Raw genomic sequence first — 21,546 nt, 5'->3', positions numbered from 1 at the left:
TCTCGGCTTCCTTCTTTGGGGGTGGTTGTTTCAATTCCGAAGGTTCAGTTGTTCGTCCTTCTGTGATTCGCAGCGTGGCGAAAGTGATTGATTTGGGTGGGAGTTTGAGGGAGTTTTGATTCTCTTTGTTTCAAACAAAATTGGTGATACCATGACAGATCGATCTTTATGTCGTTCGGTAGTCCAGAATTCTCTTTCTCTCTGTCTTCATTTCATTCCCCCATCTTTTCTATGTGTCCTTTTTTTCATTTTCCGAGAGAGAGATAGGGATATTTACCACAGAACTATTTCCCCTTTCGTTCTTACACGCTACAAAGCTTTGGATGCTTATGAATCTCTAGGTGCTTGAGTAAGATGTTTACATACGTTAACAAAAACACGCGCACTATATACACTGGTCTGCATTCATCATCGTCATCGTCAGAGGAAAAATGGGTTGAAAAATTTTACTTCAACTCCCACTGGCCGTCGGCACTGACGATCTCGACCGACCGCTTCTCATCCAAGGAGACGCGACCGGCGTGCAGGATCGCCGTCGTGGCGATGGTGTTCTGCAGCGTGGGCAGGGGTCTGGCGTCCAACTGGTCTAGAGTGACGCGACCCTCGTTGAGGGCGGTGACAGCATCGATGAACTTCTCGAAGCTGATGTATCCGTAGCCGGTCTGGCCGCCGAAGTTGCCCTCTTCGTCCGGGGCGTACTTCATGTAGAAGCTGGGGTTTGATTCTCGTTAGGTCATAAATCCTTGGGAAAAGAAGGCAAACTTACGGGTTCACCCAGATCAATCCCTGCTCATCTTCGGTGACGTCGTAGCCACGCTTGGCTTGGTTCACGCGGACTTCACCCTTGGAGCCCATGTCTGATGGTCCATGTTAGCAAGCTCTCTCTCTCTCTCTCCCCCACCACTTCAGTATTGCCGAAGGAAGGGAGCACATACAGTGGAAGTACTGGTTCGAGTGGACGCCGGCCTTCTGCGGCGCCGTCCAGCTGGCGGTATACACGCCGGTGGCCAAGCGGCCGCTGCCGTCCTTCTTGCGCCACTCGACCAGCAGGGTGATGGTGTCCTCGGTCTGGTTGACGCAGCCCAGCTCGGTGGCGGTGCCGGTGGCGGCGCTGGCGGTGACCTTGACGGGGTGGTAGTCCGGGACCATGCTCTCGTTGATGTCGATGTGGTGGGAGTTGAGGTAGTAGGAGATGTCGGAGTCCTTGCCGGCCCAGGCCTTGAAGGTCTCCAGCTGCGACTTGGGCTGGCTCATGTAGCTGTAGAAGTAGTTGAAGTCGCCCAGGCGCGCCGCCTTGGCCCGCGCGTCGCTGTACGCCGGGTCGAACCGCTTGTGGTGCTCGATGAACACCAGCACCCCGTGCTTGCGCGACTCCGCCAGCAGGTCCAGGTGGTCGCGCAGCAGCTGCGTCGCCGGCTTCGTGATCAGCACGTGGATCCGCCGCTGGATCGCGTACAGCGCGATCGGGTAGTGCGTCGGGTCCGGCGTGAAGATCGTGATCGCCGACCCCGCCGGCAGCGCGTCGATGGCCGCCTTGTACGCTTCCGGGTCCGTCGTGTGGTCCGCCGGGAACGAGGTGAAGCTGGTGTCCAGGTTGTTGTAGACTTGCGAGATGTTGCGGTGGAGATGGTCGCCTTTTTGGGGGGGGTTGCGGTTTAGTAAATTGTTTTTTTTTTTTTTTTTTCAATTGGGGTTTGTTTGGGAGTGTGGAAGAGAGAGAGAGCAACGTACGGATGCCTGGGAACTTGGAGCCGGATACTCCAACCATGCTCAAATCGCCCACTTTGCCCCGACGACGCAGATCGAACAGCGTCAGACCCACGACACCGACTTTCTTGTCAGAGGTCGAGGCAGCACCACCGACGTAGCCGGTGGTGTACTCGCCCGTTCCTACCTGGTATGCAGTGTTAGGACTCCTGGTGGGGATTTGGTAGGAGGGAGGACGGGGAAGCTCTTACCATCAACACGGCGGGAGGAGCCATTTTTGTGTAATGTGAAGGGGGGGAGGAACTGGAGGAAGAGGTGAGGATTGTGACCGTGAAAAATGAGCAGAAGAAAAGAAACCAGAATTCAGTAGAAGAAGTGGGTGTCAGGAGGATTTATCCACTGGACTGGAGACCTGCGGGGTTCAATAGCCGACGTGGAGGAAAGAAGGAGGGAGGGATTTCTGGTACGGACAATTGCATCAATCAATGATGTTCTGGACGGAAGAAAGAAGATACTCGTGATGGCTGAGGTAACTTTGAGTGTTCTAGACAGACCATAACTTGTAAGACTCGCTGCGCAGGTAATACGTCTGTCAATGACATCGAGGTTGAGTGTATGCAGCCTGCATCGGCGTTTGAAGCGAGTCTGCTCAAAATCTGCCCAAAAGAGGCAAGTCTACTCCCGGCACTTGTTGATTGGTGGAGAAATGGACTCCGCGCCGGCCGTGGGGTTGACGGATTACGGGCCGGTTACCATTTCAATACACGCGGGGTAAACATGAGGGGTTATAAGAATCTCCCTCAAGGCTGTCTGTCTGTCGGTCGGTCTACACTTTTTATCTTTGCACTCCTTCTTTTTCTATCTTCGATTCAAGCATCCTACCTCTCTCACGACTGTCAAGTAAGTTTGTTCGTAGCCAAGGCGAGTTTCTCTACCTAACATTGAAGCGCAGAATGTCCCGCACTCCCCTTCGCCCCGGAGTTTACGCTCCCACTATGACCTTCTTCAACCCAGACACCGAAGACCTCGATGTTCCCACCATCCGTCGTCACGCCGTTCGCCTCGCCAAGGCCGGTCTCGTTGGTCTCGTCTGCATGGGCTCCAACGGTGAAGCCGTGCACTTGACCCTGGCCGAGAAGAAGACCGTCATTAGCGAGACCCGCTCGGCCCTGGTCGAGGCTGGCTTCTCCAACGTCCCCGTTATCGCGGGTGCCAGCGAGCAGAGCATCCGGGGTACCATTGCCCTGTGCAAGGAGTCCGCGGACGCTGGAGCCGAATACGCCCTCATTGTTCCCCCCAGCTACTACCGCTACGCCGTGGGCAATGACCAGACCATTTACGAATACTTCACCGCCGTGGCCGACGAGTCGCCCATCCCGCTCATTCTCTACAACTACCCCGGTGCCGTGGCCGGTATCGACATGGACTCCGACCTGATCATCCGCATCTCCCAGCACCCCAACATCATCGGCACCAAGTTCACTTGCGCCAATACCGGCAAGCTTACCCGCGTCGCCTCGGCCCTGCACGCCATCACCCCTCCCTCTCCCTTGAACCCGGCCGCCCGGAAGTTCCCCAACACCAAGACCGAAGCCAACCACCCCTACGTCGCCTTCGGCGGTATCGCCGATTTTGCGCTGCAGACCCTCGCCTCCGGTGGCTCTGCCATCCTGGCCGGTGGGGCCAATGTCATCCCCAAGCTGTGCGTGCAGATCTTCACCCTCTGGAGCGAGGGCCGCTTCACGGAAGCTATCGAGGCACAGGCGCTCTTGAGCAAGGCCGACTGGGTGCTCACCAAGGCCGCTATCCCCGGCACCAAGAGCGCGATCCAGAGCTATTACGGCTATGGTGGCTTCCCCCGCAAGCCCTTGGCTCGTCTCGGTGAAGAGCAGGTCCAGGCTGTAGCAGAGGGCATTAAGGATGCGATCGAGGTGGAAAAGACGCTGCCGGATGTTGCCTAGATTCTGTCTTCTTCCCCCTTCCCCTTCTCTAGACCTTTTGTATATATGATGAAAATGAAACCTTGATTCTCTCTTCTGATTTTCCAATTCCTAGCGCTTCGCAATATTCCGCAGTATCGCGGCAGAGGAGGGGTAAGGTGAAGTGGGCTGAATTAACCCGAGCCGGACTTCTATCCGAATTCCGAGAGGGAGGGACCCCCACGCCAATGACTGTCGGGTGGGGGCTGATTGGTGGAGGGTTTTCTCCGAGTGGGAAAGTCGTTGAGGGTGAGAGTGGGAGACCATGATACTAGAAACTTATACCAAGGTGAATTAATGCTACTGGCATCAGTCATGTTATTCCTAATTTATGTTGATGCTGACTTAAGCAGCTAGATCCCTCTGGGCATTCATAAGGCTCTTATCAGCATCAGCCCCCATCTCACGCCATGCGGCTGTCAATGGGATCTGCATTGACCACATATATCGATGCTGGAGCTAATATATGACCCTCAGCAGGGAGAATATGTGGACACCTACACGAATCACGACTGTATATACATAAACATGCATTTCGTGGTATGAAATGATTGAGTATGGGTATTTCTCTGGATGGCAATATGCTTCTTGTCTGCCAGAAGCATCCGACTGGAAGATTGTCTTTCCTGTGTCGAGATAATCCCAGCTTAAACGAACAAATCATGGTGCACTGCGCACCAGTATGCATGATTCAGCAACAGATTTCATGTGAAGCGAGGCGAAGAGAACAAAGATATCATCGAAATTCGGAGCACACAGAGAGCCAAAACCGCTACGTAGTCAAATCACCCTGGGGTTACACCCAGCCAGGAACAGGAGTCTGCAAGCCATAGCTTGGAATCCCATGCAGTCTCGCCAGTCGAGAACGATGGCCATCTTAATGTTCAGGTTTGGAGATTGTACCCAACCTGTTGTGTGTGGTCTTGGTCTTTGACTCACGCAGCAGTTCAACCCAATGCCATACTTAAAAGACTTGGATACTTATCTACAGTGATGCGGCCCGAGCGAATCAATCAATGCCTGATCATGTTTGCAGCGCGATATCGACTTCACAAGATGGCCGATTGTCGGGCTAGGTGGGCATCGTTAAAGAACCACTGAACTTTGGGGGGCAGTGGGCCAGACCACAACCGAAGGCAAACCCCACGGGGGCGGGCGGGAAGCAGATGGAGTCGATCGGGGAAAAGGGGGGGGGGGGGGGGCGGTCGGGAGACTAACCTTCGGATTTTCACACCTGGCATTCGCATTCAACATACCAATCCGTCTCGAGGGAGTGGTCTGTTCTTGCCAATTCTCCAACAATCACCAAGACCCTGCACGTAAATAGGAGATTGGGGACATGATCCCACCTTCTTGCCAGATCATCCATTAGGCAGCCAGGTCGATGCCAAACCAACTCACTCCCCTCCTAAACCCTACCTTACTGAAACCGGGCAGTGAGTGATTACCGAACCATGAGTCCGAGTAGATACAGTCAGCCTTAACCAGGGGGAAATGAGAGAAGAACAACCATGGGGAACCATGGGCAACCATGGGATGGAAGAACAGAAAAATTCATTGTTGACCCAGTGTGTCAGTCCGCCACTTCCAATCGGAGGAAGGCAAATCCGCAAAGTGGCGTCTCACCGCCCCTCTCCCCAAGGGCGCTGACAGCCTGACACCCTTTTTTCTGCCCATTCATTATTCATCGCGGGAGTATTGTCATTCATCCCGGTCATTCATCAATCATCTCTCCCCTGATCCTCATTTCTGCTTTTTTTTTTCTTTTTTTTCTTTTTTTTGCTTCTCATTTTCTTATCTTTTTTTTTTATTTCATTCTCGTCTCTTTCTTATTGTGTCGATTCTTCTGTGATTAATCTTTTTTTATCACTTCTGTTCTATCTGATATTTTTCTGATTCTCTCGCCCTCCCTCTCTCTTTTTCTGTGTCTCAACCTCCTTCTATCTATCACCATCTCTACTTCCTTCGTTTTCCCCCCTCCCCTCCAATTTTTTTGGTTTTATTCTGGTGGTTGGTGCGGCTTATAGGGCGTCTTCATCAGTCTTGTCCCTCGTTCAATCATCGCCCTTGCCTACGCCTTTTTCAGCTTCGGGTCCCCTATTACCTCAGCTCGTCGGCGCTACCTGATACAGCACAGCCTCCCTTGCGTTTTATCCCCGATAGTGTGGTTATATCTGTCTGCTATACCTCACGGGTGATCGCTCCCGCGTGACTATCTTCTGCCCCTCGGAACGGTCGTCCTCCCAACAAACTTGCAACAGATTCGACACAATGGCACCAAGAGACAACAACGCAGGCAATTCCCGCCGTCGTCCCTCGCTTTCTTTCCGCACTCGACCTCGGACGTCCACCGTATCGACCGTTCAGACCATCGGACCAGATCACGAGCTCTGGCATGGCCTTCCCGTTGTCGACTCGGACGTTGATGGGTACGATGGGCAGGCGTTGGAGGAACATCATATAGGAGAGCAGGTTCTGGAAGACACAAACCAGTTTCCTGAACCCGCCCCAAGGCGCCGCGGAGCGAAGAGCTTCTCCAGTCTGCGGCATCCCGTGGATGGGTTGCGCGCTTTGGGGCGTCGTCTTTCTGTGACAATCCGCAACAAATCCACGAGACACTCGGCCAATCCAAGTGAGGATTACACCAGGAACTCCTGGTGCAACGAGGCTAACGTTGATCGCCGTTCATCGGTCCCTGGTCCCGTCCCCGGTAATGGCCTGGCTCCTCCAGTCTTCCCGGATGACATCTATGCCGGGGCGTCTGCTCGTGCCGCGGCCGCCGCTCAAAATGAACTGGCCCGAGCGCTGCGCGATGGGGTCAAGTCTTCAGAGACGAGATTAACCAGGGACTCGGAAAGTGGCATTGGAATCGATTTGCGCGACCGCTCCGAGCTCTCTGACTCTGCTCTGGCGGTTGTGCGGATCGACCCCGTTGCTTATCTCCCTCCGGAGATTATGTCACAAGTGTTCTCTTACCTCGACCCGGAGTCACTGATGCAGACAGAGCTAGTCTCGCGCGCCTGGAGTGAGCAGGCTTCCTCCCGGCATATCTGGCGACATGTGTTCCGTCACGCCTACAGACACCATCGTCCCAGTGGGCTTTCGACTAAGAAGAGGCAAGCTGCTGGTCTGGGCAAGGCCCGTCCCGATCAAGACTGGAAGAGGATGTTCCTTGTGCGGCGCGCTTTGGAACATCGTTGGAAGGAGGGCAAAGCCGCTGCTATCTACTTGCATGGCCACACGGATAGCGTCTACTGTGCTCAATTTGATGAGTATGGCTCCTTTGACCGTCAAAAAAAGACCTGCCTGCTGACTCCATTCTAGGGACAAGATTATCACTGGCTCTCGTGATCGGACAATTCGCGTCTGGGATGCTCATTACCCATGGCCATGCCGCAAGATCATCGGCCCTCCGCCTGGTGATGTTCCCGGCATTGGCCCTGTCAACAATCAAACGCAGCAATCATCCGGCAAACCGCCCTTTCTTACTATCTGTCCTCCACCCACTAGCTCTGCAGGCATTGTAGCTCCAATGGAACAGAGTGCGGACTACCATAGCGCCTCAATCCTCTGTCTGCAGTTTGATGACGAGATCATGGTTACTGGCTCTTCCGATTTCACCTGCATTGTGTGGGATGTTAAGAATGACTACAAGCCGATCCGTCGTCTGGAGGGACATCGGGCTGGAGTCCTTGATGTTTGTTTTGACGATCGGTATATTGTCTCATGCTCTAAGGACACCACGATCTGTGTCTGGGATCGCCACACTGGTGCTCTGGTCAAGAAACTGCTTGGTCACCGTGGCCCTGTCAATGCCGTTCAGCTCCGTGGTGACCTGGTAGTTTCGGCCAGTGGGGATGGAATCGCCAAGTTGTGGAATATCACTTCCGGTCTCTGCGTGAAGGAGTTTCCCAGCAAGGATCGGGGCTTGGCCTGCGTTGAATTCAGTGATGATGCTCGAACCATCTTGACGGGTGGTAATGACCATGTGATCTACCAATTTGATGCAAACACTGGAGAAATGGTGAGCGAGCTCAAGGGTCACGAGGGGCTCGTCCGGTCTCTGCACCTGGACAACATGAATCAGCGCATCGTCAGTGGCAGCTATGACATGAGTGTCAAAGTTTTTGATGCGCAGTCTGGTGAGCTGTCAATTGACTTACCTGGCTGGACGACCAGCTGGATGCTCAGCGTCAAGTCCGATTACCGGCGCATTCTTGCGACCAGTCAAGACTCTCGTGCCGTTATAATGGATTTTGGATACGGTCTAGATGGCATAGAATTATTAGAAGAGTGAAGAACTGGATAGAGTCGCTAGACGTTCTCACTCCATGAATTTTGGTTGTCGGTTTTTTTTTTCGGGGGAAAAGTTCATGCTGTTGGCTTGGCGGAGTATACTGGGTGTCTTGGAATCTCTACTTGGAATGCTTTTTGATATATACATTAATAGCGATAGAGCGCGTCGACCATTTTATCAGTCACCTAAATTCTACCTTGACTTTGGACTTTCATTTACATATCTAAGACTTGGCGTTGTGGCCTGATTTGTAAGGCTCAAGTGAGACAAGTAAGATCGGAGAGGCGGCGATTGAGATTGGACCCAATCGGGTTAGCGCCTCGCAGTCCCGTGGGTTTTGGCGACAGCAACAAAACACTCCCCCCCTCTGCTCTACTTGGCCTTTGTTTTTCTCCATAATAAACAAAAGTCTGAACATATTTGGTGACAGGCCTTCGTTGTTGACTGCTCTTCAACCTCCTACGACCTCTCTTCCAATTCAAGCGATTCCTCTGCCGTTCTTCCACACCCTTCTCAACCCCAAGCCCCGACCTAAAATACCCCACCATGGGCGAATCGAGGTTCGTCAAGCATTCTGTTTGGATCTCACATGCGCGACGGCAACATCAGCAGTCGAGATCGAAAGCGACCAAGGCTAACATAATTGGATGAACTGATAGGCAAGAGCTGCTGGCATGGCTTAACAACCTGCTGCAGTTGAACATGACCAAGATTGAGCAGTGCGGTACCGGGTATGTTCTCCTCGCGAAGAAGCGGCTATTATGCTGGTGGAGGATCTCCGTCGAATGAGATCGGGATATACTGATGCCCTGGGTTTCCAGTGCCGCATTGTGTCAGATCTTTGACTCGATATTCTGTGAGTGCAGCACAATCTCGCACCCCCTTTTCTCCATAGCTGACTGATTTGTCTTCCATAGTGGACGTCCCCATGTCTCGTGTCAAGTTCAACGTCAACAGCGAATATGCCTACCTTCAGAACTTCAAGGTGCTTCAGAGTATGCGACTCAGTCAGATCCGGCTCAGTGTCGAGACAATCGTGTTAATATCTGCTCCGTTTCCTTCTAGACATCTTCGCAAAGCACCAAGTCGACAAGCCCATCCCGGTAGAGCAGCTCACCAAATGCCGCATGCAGGATAACCTGGAATTCCTCCAGTGGACCAAGAGATACTGGGACCAACACTATCCTGGCGGTGACTACGATGCGGTCGGTCGCCGCAAGGGCTCCGGTGCTCCTCCATCCGGACCGGCCTCTCGCACTAGCTCCAGCGCTGCTGGCAGCGCCGCTCGCCGTGGCACCACCCCGACCGTGGGTGCTGCTCGCCCCCGCGCTGCCGTCGCGGCCGTCTCGGCCAACACCGCTGCTCTGCAGCAGGAGATCAACACCCAGAAGGAGGCCATCGCGGGGCTAGAGAAGGAGCGGGATTTCTACTTTGCTAAGCTCCGGGACATCGAGTTGCTGCTGCAGAGCGCGATTGAGCAAGACCCCGAGTTGGAGAAGGACGAGGACTCGTTGGTGAAGCACATCCAGGGTATCTTATATTCGACGGAGGTATGAACTGATTCTATCACCCACGCGTTCTATTAAGGGAGAGGGTAGGCTAACATAAGAGCAGGAGGGATTCGAGATCCCTGAGGCGGAGGCCGGTGCGGACGAGCTGGAGACATTCTGAGTCCGTCGTAGCCTTGGTCCTCAATATTAATACCCCCTTCATAGCACACTGCGCAAGCGTTTAGTCGTCGCTTGACGACGTTTGTTTTGTTCTAATTCTCATTTTCTTTCAATGTTCATTTTGCCACAAATTCTGCCTAGACCATTGGTCGAGATGATGCCTGATTTGGAGAGGGGTTGAGATGAGACGATACGTAAGAGGAGAAAAGGGGGTGAAACCGGCATAACGTGTGTTTTGCAATTCATTTCGAGATGGACAGGGGAGTGGGGGGAGGTTTCTAAAGAAAGCTTTGTATAGTCGAGTCGGGATGAGAGAAAAGGCCAGGCAGCCAGCCAACCCTTCGGAACTTCTTCAATTCTCATGCATGTCTTGCTACTTATTGTATCTGGTAAAGGAATGGATCTCGACGGCAGTTCTTTCTAGTCCATTCTCGTGTCCATACCATTCACGTCTTATAGTTCGATTACTGATATCAAGGTAACTCTCTCGAAGTCGACCAAGTGATCTAAGTATAGTATTCGATCATCACCCAGGGGCCTACGTAAGATTCCCCCCACTCTTCATCAACTCGGGGGGGGGGGGGGGGGGGGGGGGGGAGACCTCTCGCCATCTTCCAGAAACTCCTGCATGGTAGATCATATATACCGAGTCCTTTCGATCCTCGGCATCTCAGCGAGATCCCCCTTCCTTCCCCTCATTCCCAAGCCCATGCCATTGTTTAGACACCCAATGAACATTCCCACAAAAGAGGCTCCGGACTGCACGAGCTTGACACATTCCTCACACCAACCTGACCCCTTCCGTCATTACCATGATCAGCCAGCCCCAGGGCCATAAGATCGGTTAGCAAGGCAAACCGACAAGAAGGTACATCTCTGAACATCAAAAAAATTGTGATATCTTTTGACAGGAGAAGGATCCATGGAACCTTTGTATAGACTACGTAGACTAGACCACATACCGGTAGGCAGTAGATACCTGCACCTGGTCATCTCGCAGTGCAGTGCTGGGATATAAATAGTCTCGCTCTGGGAGTGGAGATTTGAGACACGGGAATCGGATTAGAATTTACGAGCGGAGGCATACGAAGGCAGGATTACGTAGGTAAGTATGTTGATGGGGTCTCCGCTTTGGTCTAGATCTCTATTGATTTTTTTTTGTTCGCTTCGGTTTTTGCTGTTGGGTTGTAATGGTAGTGGTGGGGTAGTGGTGATAGTGATAATGGTGGGTTGGTGGTTTTTGACGGGTATGGTTGGAGAGGTTGTGATCGTTCGGCTTTGTGGAAGTTGTGGAAGCTGTGCGATAGATATTGATCCGGTTACTATTGATCTATCTCTATTGGTGACTGTGAGAAATCTGGTGGGATCAACTGAAGGTTAGGACAATGCTGTTTTTCTCTAGTCCTGGACTTCGATTGATGTTCTATTGAAACCAGAAACAAGCTCCGACGAATAGTTAATGAGGAGCTTGGGGAGGGAGGCGGTGGCAGAAAATACAAGCTGTTGCTGTTGCTGCAGTGCCATCCACCTTTCGTGTCAACAACCATCCTAAGATACGTATGACCAATTCACATTGTCTAACTATGATAAGTCTGTCAGAGAAGAAGGAAAGTCTGCCGGAATCTGGCTTCGGCCATGTTCAGATTAAATCATCTTTGAATTGCGGGTCAATGCTTGGTTTCAGCATCATCCTGTGGTTTTGGGGTTTGCAACGGACCAGGTTTCTGCAATATGAGAACAAATACTTATGTACTTCGGATTGCTGAGTATATGTGTCTCCCGAAACTTTGTGCGAGTCAGCCATCAACCATCGAGTCACTCACCAATGGGTGCTTCCAAGCTCGACATATGGATGTCGGCTAGTAAGTGAATGGGTATGCTCAAACAGGGGTTGCTGAGGCTAGAACTGACTGGGTAAGTTAGTGTCGATCTGGGGTCCCACAATTGGGGGGTGAAATCGCCAGATTGGAATGATTGAATATGAATGAGTTGCTTGTTTTTCTTGCCTATCAGACTGAATCATCTAAGGATGAAGACTGTAGGGGATGGTATAATCAGCATATAAGTTGAAGGCTTGATAGGAGAGTTGAATGGGCGTTGACTTACACTAAGTAAGTATACAAGTTTTCCTACCGTCATTGAAGTATGCATCTTATCGATTCTGATTGGAGGATATTTCTTACCCTTCGATCGGTTGCCAGTGCTTGTTTACGTCCGTGATGGCGGAAAGCCAGACCAGCTACTTGAGACCTTTCTCGAGATTCTTTATGTGCTTGTACGCATCCTGCAAGACCGGAATATCTTAAGCTCGGTACCTGCATCGGTCGGTTGCATGTGTATCCTATCAGCCTTGCTGAAACGATGCCGACCTCAAGTAGATTCTCCAAGCACCAATCGATCAATGCTCCCTCGAGTCCTTTTTAGCTACTCTCCCGCCCCGAGTGAAACATGTCATCTGAAACATTCTCCTCTTTCGAAGGATCTCATCTACATCGACGGCACCCGAATCGTGCTACGTATCTGCTATGCAGGTAGGATGGAGTTTGCCGATAACCAGGGCACGGGGAGGGACAGATGATCTTAGACACCCGGGGGAAGGGGGTTGGGGACGAGACCAAGGAGACGAAATTGTAATTTGCACTAGCTACAGTGGTTAGTCTTGTTTAGATGATTACTCAATCTGTGGGAACGAGTTTAGAGAAGTCACGATGCTCAGGCTTGCTCAGGCTTGAATTGTCGTGGGTAGGACAATATATTTGCAAAAAGATGCTTATTCGGAGTTCGTATCGCGTGGGCGAGTCTGGCTCCGGCCTGGAGATTTCGAGGTGCACTGCATAAGGCCCGGCCGAGTCCTTGGGGTCATTCGGCTTGCTGCTTGGCAGACTGGACCATTTGGCTAAGCTGGCATACTAGTGACTCTTCCCCTCCGAGTACCTTGCCGCGTTGGTGGTGACATTTGGGGTGGGAAGGGCTCCCCTTACGTAGGACGGATGGCATTGATGGTGCTCCTCCGAATGGCTCGGAAAAGCTCAGATGAATGCGTAAACAACTCCATTGTCCAAGCACCCCGAGTCCTTTCTTCCACCGGAAGAACGAAGAGAAAAATCTGCGTGCTTAGCTTCTTCTTATCAACCCGGTTGACGATGGTTGCCCTGCTGTATCCCGACCCATCTCTTTCCTAGTACGTACTCTCCCTGCTCGACTTCGGGCTAGTGTATGTGCGGCACCCGCAATAGACGGGAATCGGCATGCACGATTGGGTAACTCTGGCAGCAAGAGAGGGTCTCTCGCGTCGTGAGTAGAATGGGATGGCATCATCAGTGTGACGGGGGGGGGGACGGTGGTCGGCCGTGCGATTTGATGGATGGAAGTTCTCTCCCATTATCATTTCATTTCATTTCCTAACGGTCTAATGAAACTTAGCGCCCGGCGTTTTATTAACCTCAGCCTTGGCATCCCCTTTTTGGTCAAGCATCGAAGTTGCGTTGCCGGCACGGCAGAACATACAGGAACTCGGGAGTCAATCCTCTCTCTCTCAATCTTACGTACAACATCATAACACAGATGCAAGCTACCAGGAAAAAGCAAACATGTTTATTGACACCCGTTGAGGAACACTTCGAAAGAACCTCAAACAGAGAAAGAGAGAAGAAAAACAATCAAGATCCAAAAGTGGCAAAAGATGATGGGCAGGCTGCGGCTACAACCTTGTCTGCATGCGGATCATTTGGGGGGGGGCGGATCATGGATCTTGATTCACCATACGCCGTACATGACATTATTGCTCTCCTAACCTGGATCTCTTCTCCGACTGGACTGGAATCATCGACTCAGGCAAAATTATTTGCGCCTTCTGGCAGATTACCTTTCCCTCGTTCCCACGTAATTGTCCAATCTGCGAGTTTCCATGCAGGCTGTTGATTGGCAAGATGGCAAATTAGTGGTCTCATTGCCCCATAATCGTACTGGCTTGGTTTCGGTACGGCACCCACTCCGACTAACGTCGACGCTGCTGCTGCAGGTCTAAGACCTATTCTTAGGCCTGGCCTGATCGAAATGCGAGTGAGTGAAGTGAGTGAAGTGAGTGAGACTTGACTTGGGCTTGCCTGCCCACGCGGGTGGTTTCCATGGGTCCTGCGGAGGAGGTCATGTCGAGACTCTGACTCTCTGTCTCTGTTGTCTCTTTCTCTGTCTTGTTCTGGTCTTGTTCTGGTCTTGTTTTGCCCGTCCTGGTTCCTAACTAACTCTCTTCTCTCTTTCCTCGCCTCATACAGCTTTGCCTACTATTCTTCTTCCCCTCCTCTTTCTTCCTTCTCCTCTTCCCTCTTACCCTCCACCCCCTCCTCCCTCCCCTCTCTTATCAATCCTCCCCAAGCTCGACTACCTCCTATTTTTGTTTCTTTTTTAATCTTTTTCTTTTCTCCCGATCTCTCTTCTTAGCATCCACCGTATTAACCTATCTAATCCTGATCTTAACTTGCCTCCCGATCTGAGGCGTTGAGTCCTATCATTTGTCCTTTTCTTGTTCGTCAACGGAACCACTGCAGCCGGGACTGGCTGGGCTATCCCAATCTGTGCAGTACAGTAAGCCCCCGCGCAGTGAGCAGTGCCAACAACGAAAGAGGCCAGTGCGATTCTATTGTAGGCCAAAGGAAGTATCGTCGCCGCCATTTCCGCCGACGAACTGAGACCGACACGAACTCGAACCCGGGGCGAACAAGCGAATATCCGACGAGAATCCGTGGTGGCAGACTAGGTCCGGAACCTTGGGTTTAGCGTGGATCCTCTCTGCCCGGTGGGAGCCTCAAAGCAATTTACTCCCATTCAGCTTCGGTGTTCTTCGTCGTCGTCGTCTTCTTCTTCTTCTTCTTCTTCTTCTTCTTCTTCTTCTTCTTCGACCCTCATTAGAGCCGCCCCGCGGTCAATCTCAAAACTCCTCCCGCAAGCATTGCTCTGCTGCTCGGCCAGTATGGATCTGACTGGAAAGCGCAATCAATAAGCCACTCAACAATCAGGTCAACCTCGGAACAACATTGGATCCAGCACACGATTGTATCTTTTCGCTGTTTCTTCTTTTCTTATTTGCAGGTAGGCCATTCAACCCATCTGCTGGATCTCACTCTCTCCTTCAATTATCTCGGCATTTAATGGAGCTGCTTTGGTCAGACATACTGACATCAGGGGCAGCCTGTCGCACTAGGTCTGCGTCTATGCCTTTCGGGTTCTCTTCTCTTCATCTTGTCCTATTCCACCGGTTTTTGTCGGCTGCTTGTCCCGGCTGACGTCCACTCATTGCTATTCACAAATCATCGCTGTCCGGAACTTTCACCAGCAGCATTTCAGATCGTTTTTCGACAGTCGCTCTCTTAGCATTCGATATCGCAGTCGCCTTTCTGGTGTCTTTCGTTATTCATCGACTGAATTTCGTCATTTGTTTTCCTTCTCCACGCTCTTTCGACTTCCATAGCAACCGACTTTCGAACGGCCTTCGCCATCACACTCCTTTTCACTGAGCAGTCGCGTGTCTCGCAGGCAGACAACCTTATTTCATATTCTTACTTTCTCGTTTCAGTCGATATAGTGGGCAGAGTGGGCAGTTGTGGTAGAGGATTTCAGCAAGGCTGTATTTGAGGTTCACTGCGCAGTATATCATTTAGGTGAGAAATTGGCGGGTCGACGCGCAATAGGGGCTTAGGCAGAATGGCCCATCATGGAACTGGGCATACGCGATTTAACAGATCGATGAGGAAACGATACCAGTCAGACGAAGGTGGGATGGGAGTTGCAGGCCGGGAGCCAGACGCCAAAGATTTGCCGACCACGATGTTGCAGGAAAATGTGGTGTCCGGGGTGGGGGACGAGCTCGCGATCGGTCAGGAGGGTCAGACTCAGCAGTCACAAAACAGCGGGCAATCACAACATATGAAACGCCAGGAATCAAACACATCTTCAGACGATAAGACGACAGTTGTTGCGACAGTGTCCAACGTGGTGGATATTGGCTCACAGACGACGGGGCTGAGCACAACAGAAACCCCCTCCGCCACATCTGACGAGTCCACTCAAGCAACGACATCTGGCTTGTCGGCGGAGTCAAGTTCGGTCACGGCACCAACTTCGGCAACCGGATCCGCCGACGGGCAATCGACCGCGTCTCCAGCGTATTCTTCTCCCACCGCAGATACTCCTACAGTGACCACGGCCACCGAGCCGTCCACCTCCGTTCCTCCGTCCAGTCTGAATCCGTCCAAAACATCAACTCCTCTCTTTGGCACTACCTCGACCCATCTTCCGGCGTCCTCCACCCCTATTCGACCGACAAGCACGGGCACCGACTCAAGCGCAACTTCGACCCAGACTTCCAGCACAGCTACCACGTCAAGTTCAAGTGTGTCCTATGTCGACGGCTATCAATCCGGCACAACGACTTCTCACGTTTCATTCGAAACGGCCACGACATCCCTTTCTTGGTCTGGTACGTCCTCCTACGCTGGAGCCTGGGGGACGGCCACGAGTGGCGTAGTGGGAGGAGCAGACGCCACTGCCACCGGGCAATCACCATCGGCAACCACCGCAGCCGCCGCTGCTGGCGGTCTCAGCACTCAAGCGAAAGGCAAGATAGCTGGCGGTGTGGTTGGCGGAGTAGCGGGTGCCATGGTGTTTGTTGTCTTGCTTTGGCTTCTGCTGCGCCGACGCAAGAGGGCTATTCTTCCTCAGACACGTGATGCTCTTCCTGCAGCGGACATGGCTGGTACAGCCACTACCGAAGGATCCATCACCCGCTCGGCGGAGATGACTTCGCGCCGATCCAGCAATGACCCGTTATTTACCGCCTCGTACTTTGCTCCGGCGTTCATGCAACGGTGGCGCCAATCGCACATGACCACTAGGACGACGGATTCGGTGTGCTCCGACAGTAGCGAACGTGGCTTTCAGAAGATTTCGGGCCGGAAAATCCCCTCAGTGTTGCATTCGGGCGGGGATGGGTATGGTGGCGGCGTCGAGCAAACCTCACCCACGGCATCTGAGCCCAGCTCTACCTACGCCGCTCCAGGATCTCCTGTGATTCCGCGGTCGCCTCCCTCGCAGCCTCCGCTGACTACACCGTACGGCATGCCCCTCGACACGAGCTATACTCGAGAGGCGGATGAGCCAGTTCCGGTAGTCAAGTTCCGTCCATCTCCTGCTCGGACTGTGACGGGGTCTAGTGGTGGTCTGAACAGCGAACCTTCAGCGCCGCGTATGATTCCGTCCGTGCATGTACAGGTGTCTGGTTCTCTCTCGCCGACCATACCCAAACGGCCCGATGCGTTAGGTCGAAGCCATCCTAGTTTCGATGGCAGTCGAGGCAGCCGGTTCACGGAAAGTATCTGAACCACGCTCGCCTGGAAATGGTGGACGGCCGTTGTCGTCTTCCAACCGGTGCATATATGCTTTTTGAGTTTCTGTACATAAATCTGGAGAAGTTGTACATGGGTTCTTGGGTGAGCGTTGGAAGCTCGGTGATGACTGGCCGGCAAGGAAAGAAGGGGGGAGGCTTTGTTTGGCCAGTTCGGAGACCGCGACGGAGGAATGCTGGGTCTTTTACGTCTTGATTCTGCACTACTTGCTAGCCTGTTTTCGTTTTCTCTTTATATGGATACCCCAATTCATTTCTTTCTCATTCTGCTTATTTGAAGGGGGGCTCAATGTACATTCGCCTATTAACTTCTAATTAATGGACAATCTGACGGTATTGACTGATCTATAGGTACCTAGTAGTTCTAGATTTCTAGAGTCACCTGTTAATGGATGGCTGTCGATCGTTGCTCTGCTGGCAGATGACATAAGATGTCGTGGACCAACCAGCAGTCGGGTATTCTCAGCATTTGTCCTACTCATACTATAAAGAAATCATACACTTCCCTGGACCCCCTCCTCTCCCCAACTCATACATACATACATACATACATACCATTCATCGGAGCCAAAATGAAAGAACCTGCCCTCCCTCTTTCATCCTCCACTCTTCCTCATGCCAATCCCTCTCCCCGCCCGCTCCGGTTCCTCGTCATCGGTGCGGGATCGCGGGGAAATGCGTATGGGCGGGCGGTGACCAGCTCCACCGCGGGGATCATCCATGCTGTCGCCGAACCCCATCCCTTCAAACGTCGCCAATTCGGCCGCAACTACATCTGGGGTCCCACCAATCACCCCCAAGAGGGGCAGGAATTCGCTGACTGGCGCGACTGGCTCGCCTGGGAGGTCCGTCGTCGCGAGCTGGCCTCAAATCCCATCCGTCAACCCTCATCTACCGGAGCCGCGGCAGCAGCAGGGGTAGACGGAGTCTTCATCTGCACCCTCGACGAGACGCACGCGGAGATCATCCACGCCATCGCCCCTCTGCGCCTACACATCCTGTGCGAGAAGCCGCTCGCCCTCTCCCTGACCGACTGCCTCAGCGTCTACCGTGCCCTGCAACCCCACACCGCCACCACCATCTTCTCCATCGGCCACGTCCTGCGCTACAGCCCGCACAATATCCTCCTCCGGCGCCTGCTCCTCACCGACCGCGTCATCGGCGACATCGTGTCCCTGGAACACTGCGAGCCCGTGGGCTGGTGGCACTTCGCCCACAGCTACGTCCGCGGCAACTGGCGGCGCGAGACGCCCGCGGGCGACGGCTCGCTGCTGACCAAATCCTGCCACGACATCGATTTCATCATGTGGCTCCTCTCTGCACCCCCAGCAACAAGCACAAGCACACACACAAGCACACACACAACGACACCGCAACCGCACCACCCCCGCACCATCACCTCCACCGGCTCACTCACCCAGTTCCAAGCGCACCGCAAACCCCCGGCCGCCGGCGCCGCAACCAACTGCCTGTCCTGCCCCGCCGAACGGGACTGCAAATACAGCGCCGTGAAGATCTACGACGAGCGGCACGTGGCGCGCGGCGACCTCGACTGGCCCGTCAACATCGTGTGTCCGGACATCGAGGACGTCGTCGCGCCGTACCTTGCTCTTTCGGAAGCTTCCCCCACTTCCGTCGATCCTAACCCCAATCCCAGTCCCACAAACACAAACGTCACCTCTGAAGCAAGAGCAGCAGCGTCCGCGCACCTCCGCGCCCGTCTCCGCGCCTCCCGCCCCCTCTCCCGGAACGAACCAGGCGGTCCCCCCTCCTACGGCCACTGCGTCTACGAAGCCGACAACAACGTCTGCGATGACCAGGTCGTCACCATCAAATGGGATGATCAAGCAAATCAGCAGCAGACGGCGTCGGCCAAAACCGCCGTGTTTCATATGATCGCCCCGACGGAGCGGCAGTGCGAGCGGCGTGGCCGGGTCTACGGCACCGAGGGCGAGCTGGCGTACGACGGGCGGCGGATCGAGTACTTCCGGTTCGCGACGGGGGCCACGACCGTCATCGACGTGCCGAAGCAGCCGCCGGAGGAGGAGAAGGCGCACGGTGGCGGGGACTATGGGCTGGCGCGCGGGTTCGTGGCGGCCGTGGACGCGGTGGTGAATGGTGGCTGGGCGGCCGAGAAGGCGCAGAGCCGGTTTGTCGGGTGTACGTTGGAGGAGGCGGTGCGGAGTCATGCGGTGGTGTTTGCGGCGGAGGAGGCCAGGCGGGAGGAGAAGGTGGTGAGGTGGGCTGAGTGGTGGGAGGGGAAGTTGCGGGGGTCGCGGTGATTTCTTTTCGGTGCTGCTGATGGTTAGGGGGTACAAAGAGCCGGACTATGGTTTATGGCTTCTGATTAGTTCTTAACATAATTAATGACTGCTTATGATGATCACGAGAAAATGCTACTGCGCTGATTTATTATTTCGCTATCGCTATATTAACAACGTGCTTGATTCCGTAGGCTCGTATAGACTAAGTAATTTAGATAGTAGGTATGTGCAGATGTTTCTAGGTGCGGACATCGGGCTCCTCGCGGCCGATGAACTCCTTGAACTTGAGAAGGTCCAGGGCCAGGGCGACGTTGTCCTTGAGGTACTCGTCCGTCTTCTGGGCGAACTTGCTGGCATCGTTCTCGTGCTTCTCAATGTACAGGCGGATGGTAGCACCGCTGCTACCGGTGCCGGACAGACGGACGACGAAGCGGCTGCCATCGTCGAACTTGACGTACAGACCCTGGTTCTTGGAAACGCTGCCGTCGAGATCGGTGTAGGAGAAGTTGCCGGCGTCGGCGACCTTGCGGCCGGAGACGGTCGAGCCAATGAAGGAGTCCTTGTTGTCGACGTACTTGGCCAGAGTGGCGATGACCTGGTTGGCACCGTCGCTGTCGACGTTCTCGTAGTCGTAGCGGGTGAAGAAGGTGCGGCCGTAGGTCTGCCAGAACTCGTTCTGGATAGAGGCGATGCTGGGGGTCTCGTTGGGCTTCTGCTGGGCGACGCCGGCGATGACGTTCAACCACGCCACGATGGCCCACAGACCGTCCTTCTCGCGGATGTGGTTGCTGCCCGTACCGAAACTCTCCTCACCACAGATGGAGATCTTCTTGTTGTCGAACAGGTTGCAGAAGAACTTCCAGCCGGTGGGCACCTCGTAGCTCTGGAGACCCTGGGCCTTGGCCACGAGGTCGACGGCTCCGGAGGTGGGCATGGAGCGGGCCAGGCCGTACACGCCTTGGTTCTTGAAGTAGGGGATCAGCTTGGCGTGGTGGGCGATGATGGCCAGACTGTCACCGGGGGAGACGAAGGTGTTGGCACCGTAGATCATGTTGCGGTCACCGTCACCGTCACTGGCGGCACCGAAGTGGATGCCCTCCTTGTCGACCCGCTCCACCAGCTCGTGAGCGTAGACCAGGTTGGGGTCAGGGTGACCACCACCGAAGTCGGTCTTGGGCTCGAAGTTCATGGCGCTGCTCTCGGGCAGACCCAGCTCGCGGACAAAGATGTCCACACCGTAGGGTCCGGTGACACCGTGCATACCATCAAACAGAACCTTGAAGTCCTTGTGGGTCTGGAGGAAGTTGCGGATGAGGTCGAAGTCGAAGATCTCCTTCAGCATGGTGACGTAATCGGAGGTGGAGTGGACGACCTCGACCTCGAGCTCACCGTAGGTCTTGGTTCCGATGGAGGAGATGTCCACATCGGGAATGTCAACGTAGTTGTAGGATTTGAGGGTCTTGGAGGTCTCGTAGATCTTGTTGGTGACAGACTCGGGGGCGGGGGCTCCGTTGGTCAAGTTGTACTTGATACCGAAGTCGTTCTCGGGACCTACACGGTAAACATTGTCAGTCGCTTGATACAGGTTGTTTTTGTTCTCAGGAATGGGATTGTAACTCACCACCAGGATTGTGGCTGGCAGTCAGGAGGATACCACCGGTAGCTTGACGCTTGCGGATGAGGTTGCTAGCAGCGGGGGTACTGAGGATGCCGTTCTGGCCGACCAGCAGCTTCTTGACACCATAGGCAGCACTGATCTTAGCGATCTTCTGGATGACCTCAGTGTTGTAGTAACGACCATCACCACCAATGACGAGGAAAGCTCCCTCAGCACCCTCGGGGATAGAGAGGATGATGCTGGCAATGAAGGACTCGGAGTAGTGGGGCTGCTGGAAGACCTTGACCTTCTTACGAAGACCAGAGCTGTAGATTATTAGTTTCACTGTTTTCGAAAAACAGTAAAGGGGCAGCAGAAGGTATCACTTACGTTCCAGGCTTCTGGTCGGAGAATGGGGTGATGGAGACGGTCTGGACAGACATGATGACGTGGAGGAGGGGTAATCAAAATAGAGGGGTATATTATTTATTTAGAAAAGGTCAGGCACGAGCTGTGGGATATATACAGCTCACTGACGATTCAAATGATGGGGGAGAAAATAGAGAGAAGAGGAATGGAATAAATTGGAAGAGGAGGAGAAGGAAGAGAAGGAAGAGGAGGGGAACAGAGGGA

The 21,546-nt window shown here is 53.5% G+C and overlaps 6 protein-coding genes across 6 annotated transcripts; 4 read left to right on the top strand and 2 right to left on the bottom strand.

Annotated features, from left to right (window-relative positions):
* Window positions 1-349: 349 nt before the first annotated feature.
* Window positions 350-2,272, bottom strand: BO66DRAFT_418953 (Gfo/Idh/MocA family protein). The gene is made up of 5 exons (XM_025649778.1): window positions 1,959-2,272; window positions 1,732-1,894; window positions 936-1,634; window positions 767-857; window positions 350-711 (listed from the first exon to the last, which is right to left on the bottom strand). Exons 1-5 carry the CDS (start codon window positions 1,980-1,982, stop codon window positions 447-449), a joined length of 1,242 nt encoding a protein of 413 aa, XP_025506241.1. The 5' UTR covers window positions 1,983-2,272; the 3' UTR covers window positions 350-446.
* A 268-nt stretch (window positions 2,273-2,540) lies between these two features.
* BO66DRAFT_418952 (dihydrodipicolinate synthase family protein) lies at window positions 2,541-3,668 on the top strand (the record flags this gene model as incomplete). The annotated part of the gene is made up of 2 exons (XM_025649777.1): window positions 2,541-2,607; window positions 2,660-3,668. Exon 2 carries the CDS (start codon window positions 2,661-2,663, stop codon window positions 3,666-3,668), a length of 1,008 nt encoding a protein of 335 aa, XP_025506240.1. The 5' UTR covers window positions 2,541-2,607; window position 2,660.
* Window positions 3,669-5,485: 1,817 nt separating this feature from the next.
* BO66DRAFT_418951 (F-box/WD repeat-containing protein) lies at window positions 5,486-8,167 on the top strand. The gene is made up of 2 exons (XM_025649776.1): window positions 5,486-6,958; window positions 7,011-8,167. The coding sequence occupies exons 1-2, from the start codon at window positions 5,958-5,960 to the stop codon at window positions 7,981-7,983; spliced, it is 1,974 nt and encodes a 657-aa protein (XP_025506239.1). The 5' UTR covers window positions 5,486-5,957; the 3' UTR covers window positions 7,984-8,167.
* A 201-nt stretch (window positions 8,168-8,368) lies between these two features.
* Window positions 8,369-10,112, top strand: eb1 (microtubule-binding protein BIM1). The gene is made up of 6 exons (XM_025646936.1): window positions 8,369-8,543; window positions 8,643-8,714; window positions 8,805-8,839; window positions 8,901-8,978; window positions 9,049-9,533; window positions 9,598-10,112. Exons 1-6 carry the CDS (start codon window positions 8,530-8,532, stop codon window positions 9,652-9,654), a joined length of 741 nt encoding a protein of 246 aa, XP_025506238.1. The 5' UTR covers window positions 8,369-8,529; the 3' UTR covers window positions 9,655-10,112.
* A 7,512-nt stretch (window positions 10,113-17,624) lies between these two features.
* Window positions 17,625-19,334, top strand: BO66DRAFT_369756 (Gfo/Idh/MocA family protein; the record flags this gene model as incomplete). The annotated part of the gene is made up of 2 exons (XM_025645389.1): window positions 17,625-18,652; window positions 18,710-19,334. 2 exons carry the CDS (start codon window positions 17,625-17,627, stop codon window positions 19,332-19,334), a joined length of 1,653 nt encoding a protein of 550 aa, XP_025506237.1.
* A 104-nt stretch (window positions 19,335-19,438) lies between these two features.
* pgmA (phosphoglucomutase PGM2) lies at window positions 19,439-21,544 on the bottom strand. The gene is made up of 3 exons (XM_025652743.1): window positions 21,304-21,544; window positions 20,938-21,239; window positions 19,439-20,867 (listed from the first exon to the last, which is right to left on the bottom strand). The coding sequence occupies exons 1-3, from the start codon at window positions 21,354-21,356 to the stop codon at window positions 19,555-19,557; spliced, it is 1,668 nt and encodes a 555-aa protein (XP_025506236.1). The 5' UTR covers window positions 21,357-21,544; the 3' UTR covers window positions 19,439-19,554.
* Window positions 21,545-21,546: the final 2 nt, after the last annotated feature.

This window comes from Aspergillus aculeatinus, assembly GCF_003184765.1.
Source record: "Aspergillus aculeatinus CBS 121060 unplaced genomic scaffold BO66scaffold_12, whole genome shotgun sequence".
NCBI classification, from domain to species: Eukaryota; Fungi; Ascomycota; class Eurotiomycetes; order Eurotiales; family Aspergillaceae; genus Aspergillus; species Aspergillus aculeatinus.
The sequence above is the reverse complement of the archived record's forward strand: the minus strand, read 5'-3'. Positions and strand labels throughout refer to the sequence as shown.